This window comes from Bradysia coprophila, unplaced genomic scaffold (assembly GCF_014529535.1).
Source record: "Bradysia coprophila strain Holo2 unplaced genomic scaffold, BU_Bcop_v1 contig_232, whole genome shotgun sequence".
NCBI lineage: Eukaryota > Metazoa > Arthropoda > Insecta > Diptera > Sciaridae > Bradysia > Bradysia coprophila.
The window spans coordinates 22,697,816-22,714,557 of NW_023503493.1; the positions used below are offsets into that span (position 1 = coordinate 22,697,816).

General features: G+C 33.1%; 1 protein-coding gene across 3 annotated transcripts in view; it reads right to left on the reverse strand.

Moving 5' to 3' along the window:
* Positions 1-16,742, reverse strand: part of LOC119076360 — a 55,706-nt gene that overhangs the window by 18,600 nt on the left and 20,364 nt on the right. For 2 of the 3 annotated variants that reach the window (XM_037183059.1, XM_037183061.1), the window contains exons 5-6: positions 13,446-13,543; positions 2,194-2,286 (exon numbers count right to left, since the gene is read on the reverse strand). In XM_037183059.1, coding sequence (XP_037038954.1) covers positions 2,194-2,286; positions 13,446-13,543 — 191 coding nt within the window. The remainder of the gene's footprint in view (positions 1-2,193; positions 2,287-13,445; positions 13,544-16,742) is intronic. The other variant, XM_037183060.1, reaches the window with a different exon arrangement.

A 16,742-nucleotide genomic window follows, 5' to 3' on the forward strand; every position in this document is an offset into this window, starting at 1 on the left:
ATGGTATACGAATTGTAATGTCTGCTTGCTGTTCTCGTCGTTTTAATTTATGATAAGTTTAAATTACGTGAAGTTTAATTTGCATTCAGACTGAGTGCAAACTTCAATTCTCTGCGGTAATTCGACAAAGTTTATTGTTTCAATTTATTTATGATTCCTGTGTGGATGTGTATGGTAAACCATATTTGCAAACCCAAGAAATTTATTAAATTTGTTGAACGCATAGAATGAGTAAACGGAAATATCTAATGCACAATTTCAAGATAATTATTCTCGTTCGTAGTCTGTGTACAAATAGTGTTTACATTTTACTATACTATACTATTTCATGAGCTGACCACCAAAACTCTCGAATTGTAAGTGGACCTCGAAGTGGACTAGAAGATGGAATAGAATTGAAGTTTTGAAGTCACAAAACGATAACTCAAGTTATCAAGTACCATTTCTCTAAATCAATTTTACTGCGTGCCTCTTACTTATGAATGTAATTGAATAACTTGCGAGCACCTTCAACAATTTTCGCACAAAAAGTTTTGCACTCGTTCATAAAACCAATTGAACCGGAAAAATGTGACTTTTTTTGTGTGATAAAAAGAGATTCCATTCTTTGTACAGCAGACTTTAAAAAACAAGTTCCGTTAATTGCCTCGATACATGAAAACGCTGTTTACGTTTCATTTTTTTTTTATATAGATCGCAATATGACTGCATGTGGATGCACAAAATGAATTGTAACAGCCATAATGTTTACACGAACAGGAAAAAAATCAGTCCGCCCCAAAGGCATTTTGTGTTGCCTTACATAAACAAAACATAAAATTTACTCAATTGCACATGCGATTTTCTACAAAACTTATGCTTATACGGTTCTTCGAATACTTGTATGGATATATGAAGCCTCTGGCATTATAGAATAAAAAATATCAAAGCAAAAACAATCAATCGAAGTGTAGGTCTGAACACCATATCTACGTATAGTAAATCTATTGCAACGATTGGTGTAGGTTAGTGTCTTTAATAAATGCTTTTGATACAATAAAAACAGTTTTAGGCGAGAGAAATATTTACTTTCGGGAAAACATTGTCTGCGTTAGATAAAAAAACAACAACTTCCGTTTACTGCTACAACACCTCTCAGTATCATGGCCAGTTTTATAATTTTAATTAAAGTTGGTTCGTTATGTTCGATAGTAATGAATGAATTAAAATCCAGACATTTTTATTTCCTGAAGATGAGTTACAGGTAAGTTTACCACATGTGCGCCGAGACCAAACAACTGACCCAAAATATTGCGCTAATAATTTACTGTTATTTTCCTTCATGACCATGGCATTATAACATTAATCAATGCACCGGACGTTTTCAATTATTATTTATACGAAATGTACTAACCATTGTCTGTATGTGTACATCGTCTGTATAACATTTATTTATAGAGAAGACTATTAAGCATAAATCAACATTGTGTATGGTGTATGTTTGCAATAAATAAATTGTCTTAAAGCATCCCATCGTTACAAAACAATGGACATAATTTTTTTTCCTTTCTTTCTCATTGAATTCATCAGCTGATTTATAATTCCGATCGAATACAGCCAATTTACTTTATGTAATCGATACCGAATACCGACCACAGCTAACAAAATTCTTGTCGCTTTTCCATTTGTATAGTCGGTTGTAGGATTGTGTTACGAAATATTTGATTTAGAAGTTTAGAAATTCATTGTAAAGCCTCAATAGAACTTACTGTTTGCCTGGGTTGCATATTATTTACCGCAGTGCATGTCATTTCTAATTAATTTTATCGATTTTATTGCATTAATTGAACACTGTCTGTTGTTTTCGAGAAATTCCGGCCATTTAATTATAATATAGCATGTTATTAGTAGTGGCAACAATGAAATTTATTTATATCAAAGTGAAATGAGGAAAACAATTCGTTACGCCCACAGTCAGGGACAAGTATGAAAGCGACTCGACGAAGTGGTGTCAAAGACACGGTTTCTGCTGTAAGGTGTTGAAATTAGAGACGCGTAACTACAATGTCTGAGTAACCTTAGGGTGAAAGGAACCTTTTCCTTGTGATTAGGTTAGGTCAGGTTGAAGCGGTTTACTATTGCATTGTTGGCATGCGATGTACGGCGCTTCAACTGGCCTTAAAGAAAGTTAACAATTGAGACAATTCTACTTACGTAAAGATATCGGCTTAAGTGTTCCATTACTTTTACCAGTTGTCAAATCGGTTGGTGTAATTATAGCACGGACATCGCGTTTTTTAGCTGCACCTGCAACATAAAACAAAACCGAAATTACTTATCGTACGAGATAAAATGTGGAAGATTTTTATAAATTTAACTTAGGTCATAAAGTGTTATGCTTCGATGGAATGGAATTTTCCCTTCGTTAACGACATTAGAAGATGGTAATGTCTTTTCTTGAAGAAAATATGTTAAAAATGCTAAAGAAAAAGACATATAAAGGCGGATGAATTCCTGAAAGAATTTGAAGAAATTTTTTTTGCTAACAATACAACTAGGAGTGAGATAAAGAATCGTGCGACTTTCCCACCAAATTTTGATTAATTCTTTCGCTTGGCTTAGCATATACGTTCAACAAGAATAGAATTTGTTAACAAACAAATTCCGTTTTTTTTTTGTTTCTCTCTATTGATGATTCCGTAACAATGAAACAATTTTCCAAGTGTTTCATGGTTCTCATTGAAAAAATAAAATTGTAAATATTTATGAATGAAAAACTGGGTGACTTCATTTAAACAGCATGCTGCTTGCTTAATATGGTGTGAATTATTTGTTTACCTTTCGTTCTTTTACCAAAACTTCCGAACCGTTCACGTTCGATAATTTGTGTGTGCACGTATCGTTCAGAAGATGATCTTGAAAGTTTCTCTTTCGAACCGTGTGCACCCATAATTTTAAGTTTTATTCACTGACTTTGTACAACATTAATATTAAAGCACTCATCATTAACTTAATTGGTTGGTCTTTGAACTTTAGAAATTTAAAAAATTTTTACTTTTTATTACGAAATTAACCAATATCAATTTAATTTACATCGTTTTTCGTTCAAATTTAGAAATTTTAGAGTAAGTGAATTAACCGAATGCTTGATCACAGACCGCTTTTCAAATAAGCTCTCTTCTAACGCAAAAAACGCAATCAATTAAATTGTATCGATATACACATGCGAACAGTGACCCTGATAGTAAACTTTGTATAAAACAAGTTTTTTGTGATACTGCCCATAAAACAAAACTGACGCTAATAGGTCTACTCCACGAGATTCTACTTGCTATTCATTACTTGCTCAGATTTTGATTATTTTACAGTCGGATACACTTTAACTTTGTTTCAAATGTTTGAATTACATTGAGATAAGGGATAATTTCTTTAACTTTTTTAAAATTGTCACCCATAGTCGGAAGAGCGATACTAGATATGAAAATAAAATGTAAAGAATTTTGTGGTAGCAAGGAAGCTGTCTCGGTAAAAACACAAATAATTTTTCAAAAAGTTTGAATCTGAATATGAATGCGGTATCAATTTGCATATAAATGGAATTTTATGTTTTCTTTACACTTTAACACTTCGGTAACGATCTCGATAAGAGCGGAGCGCACAATGCCGTGTGTGTATCATCCATAATTTATTGGATAAACATTTTATGTCCCAGAAAATCTCCGTATTACATTTACGGATGGAAAATATTACCGGAAATGGAACTGCAAAAAAAATACTAACAAAAGAATTTGTCGCCAAGGCTAATGTTAGATGCATTCCTATCGAATTGTGAATTGAATGAGCACTCAAATCTAAATGCAAGTAATGGGACCTTTCTTGGATGTGTAAATATAACAAAGAAAAAGAGATTTCTCATTGTGTCCAGTCAGTCTGTACGAAGAGAAGCCGCAATCAAGATTCATTAATGTCAATAAATTCACACCACATGTTTTAACTCCCACAACGCACGTTATTCCATTATGCATATACACCATACAGCGTTGCGACACTCAATTGACTGACACTCACCAACACTGACTGTAATATGAAATACGAACTCTTAATTCATCGCTTAATTCCATTCATCTACCTCAATTATGAAATTAAATATTCGTTCAAATATGGAAGGAATAGAAGGTATTGGCACCTTTTATCCGACAACAAACAATGTCAATTTATAGTTATTTTACTGGTAGGTAAATGTATGATGGTGTAGAGAAAATAATAATTTGAATAACAACAAATGCATGAACAGATGCCGTGTAGGAGTTTGTTTTGATTGAAGCGATGTAGATGTTGTTTGAACCAAGGTTTTAGCATTGAGTTATGGGAGGCAGCAACAGGAAGGATCAATTTCGATGTGTGAAGACTTTATCTTTTGAAAGAAATCTTATTGATGTGGTGCTAAGTTGTTCCTACCGAAATAGGTTCGTTTTGGGTGTAGTAATTGTTCAGATTAGAGGCGGTTACACAGTGCATGATTGTCGGTGTTTCTAGAGGTATTGAAGCTCATTAAATCGAAACGAAATACCGTTATCTCGTACGCAAAATTATAATATTATGAAACTCGCATAACGTCAAACTAACAAATTAAATTCAAGGAAAAGCAAAGAAAAAACTTCATTTAACTGTTCCATCCAAGAAAACCATTTAATTGTAAAGCAAACATTCAATATTCAATGTCGAAAGAAGAAGAAAAAAAACTAGCAGCACAATAATATGCAAATGAAATTTATATTTGTAGGAAGCCAGCAGGCACCAAGTACTTTAACTCTGCTAATTCGTTTATTTAACTTCCAATTTGCATATCGTCGTTCGGTATTAGACAAATCATATACTGATTGGGCTACACAAAAAAAAATTATGAATTTACACGATCGATGCGATATGACTATTTGAATACGTTAAAAAGGTCATTCGGTCAGTAAACTTTGGTTGTGTGTATTCGACAAAAAGAAAATTATTAAAAACTAAATAAAGTGCTGCGATGTCAACGCGATATCAACAGCGTAAATGTAAACAGAAAACACATTTTCCATTCAATAAAACGGTGATTTACGATTCAACTTAGTCGTTTTCTGGTTCTGGACAAGTCCATTAAAAAAATCAATTCAACCAGCGCCAGTGATATATTTCGTACATCGTATAACAACGGTTATTTATCAAACGAAACAAATTGTTGGTTTCAAAATGACGGAGTCGATATGTATTTATATAAATTAATCATGACGAAAAATGATAGTTTCAGTTTCATTCTTTTATATTTTTCTATTCGCTGCTGTGGTTTATGAAACGAACTGAAAAAAAGGAAAGAATTGTGTCTGATGGATGCCATTGTACAGACTTTGTTCAAATTAAATACATACGTGTCGGGTGCTAGCTACTTAACCCGGTGATGATGGAGTATTCAGATAAATTTTATGGAAGGATATGAATCAGTAGATAATACAGACGTCAACTTATTCAAAAACTTAGTCATCGTCATGTCACATTAAAAAAAACTTCGCCTCGGATATGCTTGTTTTTAGATTGGAAAATATCAAAAAATATTTTTAGAGAAAATTTTCGGAAAAAAATCCGATACCAAAATCTTCTACAAGCGAAAATCAAGCAAAATGGGACCAAAACATAAATCATGCTACGCCGGTGTTTAAGCCGGTTTAATGTTTTTTAATGACTGAAAAATAAATCTTTAACAATAAAAGATGCGTAGTAATCAAGCAAATTAACAATAATTCCCTTTGAAATGCAAAGAATCGTATACGATTTGGGAGCCAACCATAACAGTCTATATATCCAATATAAGCTGGCAAACGAGTAGGACAGATCCAAAATTCTATAATTCGAATTTTGAAATAAAAACCACTTTGAATATCAGCCAAAATTTAAAAGAAATACAAAAAAAATAATATGACGAAGAGGCAGTCGAAACCGACGAAAACACCATTTCCAATCCATGGTTATATAACTGATCGTTCCCCGAAATAAACCAATCCAATTTGTCACGGCTAAATAAAAGAAAATATTCCGCTCGGTGAATTTGTAAAAAAGAAAACGAAAAAAACGGAATCTGGAAAACCTAATAAAAGCATTTCGGAAAATCTGAAGTACAAAAAACGATACGTTCGCATAACGACCAAACGATTCAAAAATTGTATACGCATATACCTACACACAAATCATCGATGAATACATTGTGTTGGATATATGTTCTGAGCATTAAACAACACTTGAAGGTTTTGTTTATTTTCTGTGATATGCACTCTTCGGTGTTCATGTATACATATATTCAGTGCTACATTTAGATAATATTTGACAAAAATAGAGAAGCCCATTAAATTTTATATTTCACATGTGCGTATGGGATATGGGATTCAATTTTTTTTTGCCAATCTCAGACCAAACATTACAGTTGAAGATTTATAAGAACATTTTAATTAGGGCGAATGAATTTGGTGTAAAAATAACATTTTATGGTCGAAGTGTCTCTTTTCGATTTTCGATTGAATTTATAGGATTCATCCTTAAATAGATTTGTTGGCTGCTATTTTCGGAACTGCATGCAAAATGAATTATTTTGTTTGACCACGAAAATCCATCGAGTCGGCACAGTAGTCTTATGCATAACTCAAAAAAACCTCTTTCTTTTTGGAGTACGCAAATAAACATGACTCATACATTTTGGTTACGTATGGGAATGAGCAATAATTTTTTGGCTTTAATTAGACATGACTGAGCCACGGAAAAACTGACGTTGGTAAAATATATGTTTTTAATTTAGATGGAGCTGTGTATAAGATCTATAGAAATTGGAGTACCTAAACAATTGCTTCCAATCAATCACTGACTGGTATGGATATGAAGCAATAAGACGTACAATTTAGTCAATAATATGCAAAGTTTACACATGAACTTTCAATAATAAATAATTTTTTTCTGTGGCACAGTACACGCGCATTAGTTTGCTAAATCGCTTTTTAATATACGAATGGGTGATGAGTTAGCAACTTTTACTTTTTATTGTGATATTCATGCAAACAAATTGCTGGAAACTCATAATGAGAGATTCTCAGTATAAAAAAATCGGTTAATAATGGAAAAATTTTGGTACGATTTTTTCCACTGAAGATCTTCAAGTTTATTGACTCTGTTCTTTGAAAGGTTGAATAATAAATTGCGGTAAGAAATATTATATTGACTGGTGGCCCAAGCAAATATTAATATTACAAAATAAAAAAATGTACAAAAAGAACTCTACCGACAAAAAAACGTTGATTCGTAATCCGTTTTGTTTGTTTTGTATTTGAAAATATTTTTAATTTGATTAAAACTTTTTCGCCGAACAAATCCATAAAAAAATTAACAGAAAATTATTTTGACAAATTTAAATATTTAACACCAATTATGGCTTAGCAAAATCTACAAAAATTGATAATTATCTTTGCCAGAATTGAATTAACTTCGGTCAATGGATTAATATAGTTGTCGCGTCACTTATTTACATGATAAAGACTGTGCATTCAATTAAAAATTGCTGATAATAATTATTTACGGCACAGCTATGTCATCTTTATTTACAGCGACGACAGAAATAGTCGATGATTCTGGCTATTGTCGTCGTTTATAGGTGGGTTAAATCAAATGAAGTAAGACTAATAGTTTCAATTCTGTTACTATTCTGTAACTATGCTATGTATCGTGTTTTTTTGCTAATTATCTTCCTGTGTATTGTCGTTAATGTGATGTCACCCATATCAAATGTAAATATTGTTATCTTAAGCTTAATCGTAAGGACATTTGTATAAGGATTCATTTCCTTCTTGTTCCTTGATTAATAAAATGAATTGAATTGAATTGTTACACAAACGTTCATCAAAAGAAGTAATAGATTCGATAATACTACTAACAATATACTTGTCGTTCCGTCCGTGAAAAGAAGCATGGTCAGCTTTTATTATAGTGGTAAACCAATTTAGATTGGTCGCCATCGTCGTTCAATTTTCTAAATTAAGACATTTCACTGAAGTCATATAGAAAATACTTAGGGGGAATAGTTATTTATGTATCGATTGAGTAGGAATTGACAGCTTTACTTTCGGTTCTCTTAGCAAGCATACAAATATATTTGATCACCGACTACATATTCTTATGCTCAATACAAACGATACATTGAAAACGTGTTTTGGTCCTAGGTAACATTGACAGATGCAGCAGTCGCGATTTTGAATAGAAAAACTTCTAACTTCATTTGACAGCTTCGAACATTTCGCAAACATTTCGTTTGTTTTGAGCATTAGAAGTTTATAAGGAATTTAGTCTGAGAAAAAGAAGTAATATTTTCAACTTGTTGCACATGACATGGCCACGACGTGGATTCTAGGATATTACTGATACACACGTATTTGTATGTATAGTAATGTGGATATCGAATGTGGAGTGACTGGCTTAAATTGGATCGAAATGGACGGGATACGAATCGCTGCCAAAAAAAAAAACTGTCACATGAATCGACATCTAAGTTTTAAACAGTTGACAAAGTTAGTCTTGATCAACTAAATTTTACCAATCCAATTGTTATTAGAATGGATGAAGCAAACATATTCGATCACAATATTTATTTATTTATAGTTTTATTGGACAGGCCTTAGCCCAATTATACATTGAAAACGTAAATAGTCAATCCATTGATTAGCATCTATTTTCCTATTCCATCATTTTTTCATCCGATGCTTCATTTTATATTCCAATTTCATTTCTAGAATATTTAGCTTGAAAAACTTATCTTATATGCAAAACAAAAACTGGCGCAGCGCAATTAATGGCTAGTGGAGATTGGTTTGCATCGTGCTATTGGGAATTGGGAGTATCAATAATCATGTTTATATGACTGTGAAAAATCCGTACTCATTTGATTATTGATAATCCACATTTGTATCGATGGTCAATATTGCCAGATTAGCGATAAGCCATTCGTTTGATATAATCTTTTGAAAATTATCGATAATCGATAGACATCCAATAAATAATCGATGTTTTGTCAATTGAGTGATTTATGGAACATGCTCAAGAAGAACTGAAAATAGAAAATGGGCGTACAAGTACTTTTTCTTAGTTTGAATTCTATAAATTAACTTCAAACAATTAAACTCCAAGAACAAGATTAGAATACAGGCTTCGAAATTCGACTAATATATCTTTAAAAATGAAAGAATGTAACTTGTAACGAATCGACGATCCTGATTGAATTCAGGAATATATTTTGGGATTGTTTTAATGGCTCAATGGCTCGATTGTAACGTTGAACATTTGTATAAATAGCAGACCACCCAACTTTTCGCCATAAGCAGATTTCTCCAAACGATCAACGTTCTTCTGCCGTAAGTGTTTTCAGAGTGACCCTTCTGACATTAATTAAGTGGCAAATTATAGAGTCGATGTTTTTATGTCATTCACTTTATTTGTTACAAATGCATCATTCCGCATTTCGTATAATGTATAGTGCATAATATATGTGCATTTCTGCCATCAGAGCATGTAATGAATACATTTACGTGAATATTAGCTACGCCATTGTTTTCACATATGTGCTGTACATAACATGAAAATGTAATTTAAATCAATGTAACCTTGGTGAATTGATTGAATTTAAATCTGATTCGATGACTTGAATAATGTCGTTGAAAAAAAAAATCGTAAAACGTAAAAATGCCATATAAGGGATTTGGGTAACAAAACAAAATTAGCGGAAGGTCTTCAATACAATGCGTTATTCGACAGAAAACTTTGCTATAGGTCACAAAGATGAAAATTTCGTAATACTCAGACCATTCATGTCATATTAACAATAACATTAAAATGTGTAAATGACCGAAAATAAATACAACACAAAATTGCATATTTAGCAGCTGAAAACAGTGCAACGAACAAGTTATTACATACAACCAGCACATTTCGAGCAAAAAACAAGAACTAACACCCACATGAATACCAATCAAAATAACGTAATTTTCAAAAGCATAACATTTTTCACAATCTCATTGACTGTCATAGTTAGTAACTGCACTTATGCATGGATCGGCGCATTAATTACTTCACTTATAAAAAAGAAAGTCCGGCAGAGTTAATTTTAAGAATTGTAAGAAAAAATGCTCGAAGTTTTTCGGTTTATTTTTAATGAAAAATGAAGACACCATCAGTTTTGAGAGTCTCATCGGAATGTTAGACTTCAATTTATGCATTCGAAATATTCTAAAAGTATCTCTCTGTTGGCGGTTGGCATGTACCGTGTTTATGCGACCAGATTTTTCGTTCTAGGAAAGATGTTTATGAAGAACTAATGTGATCCCACATTCAACAAAGTTATTACTATTTTATGACTTTCAATGCGATAGCACACCACAATATCCTAATTGTAAATATAGGCCAAGAGATTTTTTTTTCAATTTCACGAAGGTTTTTTTGTTTTGTTTTAATTTTCTGTTTATTACATTTTTCAGATAAATTTAAATATTGATGATGCTATTATGGGTACTGTTCGATAAATGAACTTGAGAATTAAAACATATTGTGTACAGTGTAAAGTACTGAACAACCAGCAATATAAAGAGTTCAAGTTGTGGGTATGTGTTGTTCAAATAAATTGACATTGGCTCGCATTGGCGTGAATTTATTAAAAAGAAAAATGTTTTTGGTAATACTGCGACCTTCGTGTATGGAAGAGTTCGTGAACGTTGCATATTACAAACTGTCGTATTTTACTTTACCTTCCGGGGTAATCGAAAAACACACACACTTTGATGTGTAAAGTGTAATACTTTGTGATCGAATTTCAATTTTATGTTTGAATTGAGTGCTATTAAAGTCTTTTTATGTTTTTATCTTTTGAAACACTATTGCTCGGCTGGATGCAACACATTTTTATTGAAAATGAATTTCAATTTTTTTTTATCTTGACGAATAGATCTCGATTGGTTGTCAGTCACTGATAACATTTATTTGGAAGGTAGACAAATTGATGCATATTATGTCCAATATATACCTAGTACGGTTAAGGGAATTGACGTGAAACCACCGTCATTGTCATTATGGTATATAGATATGCCGAAACATTTGCTTGTTATTATTGGTAGAAGTAGTCAATAAACGGTTACATGTTTTGGAAGTGGGGTGTAGTCTACGAACCAAATTTATAAATAGCCACGAAAAGTAAAAGAAGAAGCCAACAAAAATCCATATTTTTCGAATAAAATAAGTTCAATGTCACATTTAAGCTAAATGCTAGAACAATGAACAAGAGACATAACGTAAGTGTAGTTATGGAAACATTTTTTATGTAGAAAAAAAAAATTGGTCAAAATTTCCGTTCCGTCGGAACTGCTTCATTACTTTATTAGAGTCAACACAATTCGATTAGGTCACAGACACGTTAACTCTTCATCAAAATATTACTAAAATATTCTATCATTCTCGCTTGTGCAATCGTTAAAAAAAGCTCAATTCGAGCAATTAGTATTATTGATAAAAATTCACATTTTTCACAATGAAACGATTGTAGCACACACTGAAAACGGCACTCGAGATGGAAAAACGCCGGTTTCTCACATATAATTTGCTCGGTGCAGTTTTGTTATTATATAAAACGTATTTTCATAATAAGTGCTCTTCGCTATACACAGACACCGCACTGCGACGCGATTTTATTCAAACTGCAGAAGATTGGACGAATGGAAAGAAAAATGTTCGTGCCACGGTGTGTAGAAGGTAGTAAATACACAATATCAATTTGTTGAACGAACCGTATTTCTCTCAATAAAAGTTTCGTTCGCATATGTAGAGAGGTTGAAATGACATGAAGACTTGGAGGTTTTTGTACTAGAATTTCGAATAACATTCTTAAGGAAAGTGTTATTTTGTGAGGAATTGCAAGACTTAATTGAAAGACCATTTTGAAAGGGTGATTTCATTGAGTAAAAAGTAATTGCATTTTACTTGTTTTAACAGTTGAGTATTGAATATTTTTAAATTTTGAGCTCTGTTATGATACCATCGTATGAATCAGTTCAGTACACACAATCATAAAATGTTAGACAGTTGATGTTGAAGCGATTGGTATAACTTTAGGCGATTTTTATGATTTTGTCTGGCGACTAAAGAAATGTTTTATTTAGAGGCAACTCATCGTACATACAATTTTGAGTTGACCTGTTTGGAGATTGAACAAGTCAAATACTACATTCGACCTATTGACCATGTCGATTGTGTTAATTTTACATAGCCTAAATTTGGCCTGTACCAATCCCCATCATCTTCAGCATGATGATGTAAGACCATCAAATATTTATTTAAGCTGGCAAAAGACATGACTTGAAAGACATCAAATATTTCGCTCACTTTTACACTCGACTGTACACAAAGAGGTGAACATGAATATGAACAGTATAATTCGTATATGGTAAGCTCCTCATAGTATGCTCCACTACACGTGATGTGTAAATTGAAATTACTCGCGGTGAGTTGGCTTTTGGTTTTGTCAAAATATTGTTCAAATGAGAGAGACATAGAGAAGAGACACTCTGCAAACGAAACTTGATGTTGTGAAAGAAAATGCTTTTAAAAATTTCAAAACAATAAACAGCATTCTTTGCGGAGATACACCGTGTATTATAAGCAATTGTGAATATTTGTTACCTCTATATAAATCATTAAGAGTTTAAGTTTTGTGTAAAGCGAAAACTCAAGCAACAAAGACAAAGAAGAGTCAAGAAGTAGTTGAATGTATAGTAATGAAGTACAGAAGAACAAACTATTGCTGTGTATATAAATCGTATCTAGAATGAAATAGATGTGTGACTGAAAAATTGACGATGTGATGAATACCCACAGAGATACACATTCATTTAAGCGCGAATTTCCCGTTTTGACAGAGTCACGTTTCTGCTATTCTATTCGTTGAACGTTCATTAAAGATTAATTTGAATGCTTCATTTCTATGGTGCATGCATGGGCAGAATCTTTGGTCAGACAATATGATTTAATAAATAATCATATAACACAATGAACGTGTTGAACACTCATTATATCTATCCGTACCGTATGTTCTGAGTAACATGGTTCGTAGTTCGAATATTTATTTGAAATAATTTAATCTACCACCACGTTGGCTATCAGTCAATAGCACGTCAGCAAAAATTGGTTAAAGATTTCGAGTAATTGAATTTGAAATTTTTGTCAGATTACGGTGCTGTTTGCAGATCGACATACCTATGATTATGTTCAAGCTATAAGTACTTTGGTAAATACTTTTTTTCTAATGTAGCAAGAGCATGAATGTTCTAAACGTTTTTCGATTTAGTAAACCTGATGAGTGATGATATTAGGTTACAAGGTTGAAATGGTCATTCATTAGCAAAAATCAAGTGATTACTTACGTGGAGTTGATGTTGAATTTGCTCGCAGCTTAGTTATCGACGAACCAACATTTTCGCTAATATCACTTTGTGAGCTTTGTTGACTGTGTGTCCTTCCTCTGGAAAGAGAAATGAAGTAAATTTATTAGGAGGTTCATCGCAAATTTAAGTAAGCGGACAACGAGGAATATGATTTTTTTTTTAAAGGGACTTCAAGGTTTAAACAGTTTTTCGTTGTCAAAGGTCTGAATTCGTTTTTCCCTCATTCTCAGTATTTTCATCTACAATGACAGGTACACGTAATCGTAATATTGGAAATGGAATAAGCATAAGCAACTGGCAAAAGAGCTTTCCATTTTTGATTTTTATAATCGTTTGAGGACTTGAAGCGAGATATACACGAATATCTTTATTGATTCAGAATCCCGGCCATTCCCTTCCAATCAATTTGCTAAAAGGTATTCTTTTGAATTTCGACTGACCCAAATCAGTGCTATTTTTTCCAGGACTTTTTTATATATACCTAGTTAGGCCTAGGCCCCAAAGCTAGTCTCAGATATTTTTGAAAAATGGGGTTTCGTAGTCCGGATTTCATGTGACCGGCACGTGACTACGTAACAGATAAAGACTGTGTGTTCCACCCCGCCAAACTACAAAATATAGGTATCGATCGCTGTAAATCTGAGGTTTTCCACATTCACAATAAATAATAATTTGATCATATAATTGCGTATAATATTGTGAGGTCACAGCCCTCGTCAAAGTTCACCGAGGTTCCATCGATTCTGAGAAATTTTCCGGAGGTCATATTTTCGGCCATTTATCATCAAATTTTTTGAAATTAATATTTACCCCGGGAGTTAATGACCTCAGCTTTCTAACGAACCCATACACGCCCGTGTCCACATCATCTTACGGAAATGAAAACCGGACTGCGAAACTCAATTTTTCGACTTTTGGCCGCTTACCAACCTTCAAGTATGGAAAGATCAAAAATATCTAGCTAGGCATATATAAAAAACTCCCGGAAAAAATAGCTCCGATTTCGGTCAGTCGAAATTCAAAAGAATCTCTTTAGCAACTAAGGGTCTTCTGTTCAATTTTTTTCTTAGGCGACCCAATGCAATCTTTTGATATAATTTTGGGAACGTAATAAATGCAAGAATAAAGAATATCCCCTTAGCGCTACATTTTCAGAATTTATACAAATCTCTAATTGTACACAAGGTACAAAAGCAGTGATAAGATTTGAAATTAGACGTAAACAAACACACAGCGTGATGTTATCTACAAAAACTGAAATAATATTTAGGTTGACGTATGCAAAGAATGATATTACGAGGGGTCATCTTTTGTTTTGTTTCAGTAATGCTAATTTCATTTGAATGCTAATCAAATAAGTAAATGAACTAACTAAATATTTAGACTAAACTTCTGATAAAATTTCTGTTAGCTCTTCAAAACATAAAATCATTTTTTGGAATTTGTTTCGAGTGGAACTCGGTCACCTATCTTTAAAACATTGATTAGGTCCGAACTAAAATATTTAACGATTACAAACTTGCTAGATTGCAAGAGTGGCAAAATGTTACACTTTTTTATCTTCTTGTGATAAGAAAATCATAACGACGACTGGCAGGAGTAATTACTTACTGCCTAATCCAAAATGACCCCAGGCACACTACAATCATTTACAGCCCAATAACATCGTGACACGACAAGGAATATAAGATGCTTCATATACTTCTCGTGTACGTGTAACGAATTTTTCATTACACAATTAAATTATAGTCGGCATACGGAACAACATTTTTAATATTAGAGAGTTCACATCTATAATTTAATGTGGACATATAGAGTCGGGTAGAGATATTCTGGCACAGACAAAATCGATTTTTTTTATAGTCTATTGTCTTTTTTTACCAGTCAAGGTTATGCTATGCATACATGCCTCTTCGTCGACATGAGGATTGTGCACACTGCAAAATGATACAAATATTTTGGAACGGAGAACGTTAGCAAAAAAAATGAAGTTTCAATGTATACATCTCTACTGCACACCTACCGATATAGGTCAGTACAACATGGCATAATGCTGTTCCAACAGCTTTTCGCTTCAATTCCGAAGAAAAAAATTGGATTTATACTGTTACGTAAGCACAGCAAAATCCCCTGTGACCTCATCACCTCCTTCGTTATTATGGTACACCTAGCAACAATGTTATTCAAAAATGATACTCATTCATATTCTACACTATTCGGCAATCTGTATTACAACAGCTGCTTCTGAACTAACTTACGTGTAATTATCAACACTACTTATACGAATCCCAAACGGAAAATTATGTTGGATCAAAAGGTCTAGCTCATATTATAATTGAATACGAACGGTTAATTGGTTAAATGAACTTTAAATGTGGATTCATTTAAATTCGGTGAAATGAAACTAATTTCATTCAATAAAATGCATTTGATTACCCACCATCATTTCCAACGGCTAGTTTGTTATTTGCACTGTTCATTCACTTCAGAGGTTATAATATGAAAACTTCAAACGAGTTTTTTATTCGTATCAGGTAAACTGTGTAATTTTAGGGTGGATCAATGGTCGACACTTTTCTTTTAAACAATCATGCTCATATGTTGGGATGTGGCTTACACCGCTTACACCCTTTATATATGGATTCTGTTAATAAAGAAGTCGGACATTTTGGTATTTGAGGCTGGGCCGCTGGGCGATACATTAAACAAAATATGCAGCAGATTGATGTTAGCGCGTTTAGTATGTGTTAGTTACGTAGGTGGAAGCACGGGCTTTCAATTAGTATAATGCAAGGCTGTAAACTTTGAATAGCCCCAAAGTTCACAGCCTTGACATAATGTGCACATATGCCAAGGTGAAAAAAAAATCAAAACCCACTGCTGACCGGTGGAAACTCGCTTGTCAAGCGAGTAATACAAGAAGAAATGCCTTACTCTATAGATTGTGGAAACTGTTATCGTCACTACCGCAAAAATCAGCGGTGGCACTGCCTTCGAGTCGGTCTTTTGAGATACGAAATTTAAAAATCAAAATCATTTGTTTGGAAATTAAATTTTCGATCACATTTTCCATGAAAATATTGTTTGGCGAAGTGAGAGAAGTAACCGACTTGCCGACAGCGTCAATCATTGAGAGTCCTGTGCTCAAAACCGCAATCTATTGCTATAATGGCGACCTTGTGGCTTATGAAACTTGATTTTTGGATTTGTCTGCCACTGTGACCAAGACCGTAACTGTTACAAAGAAGTTTTAGAAATCAATCGAATAGCATTGAA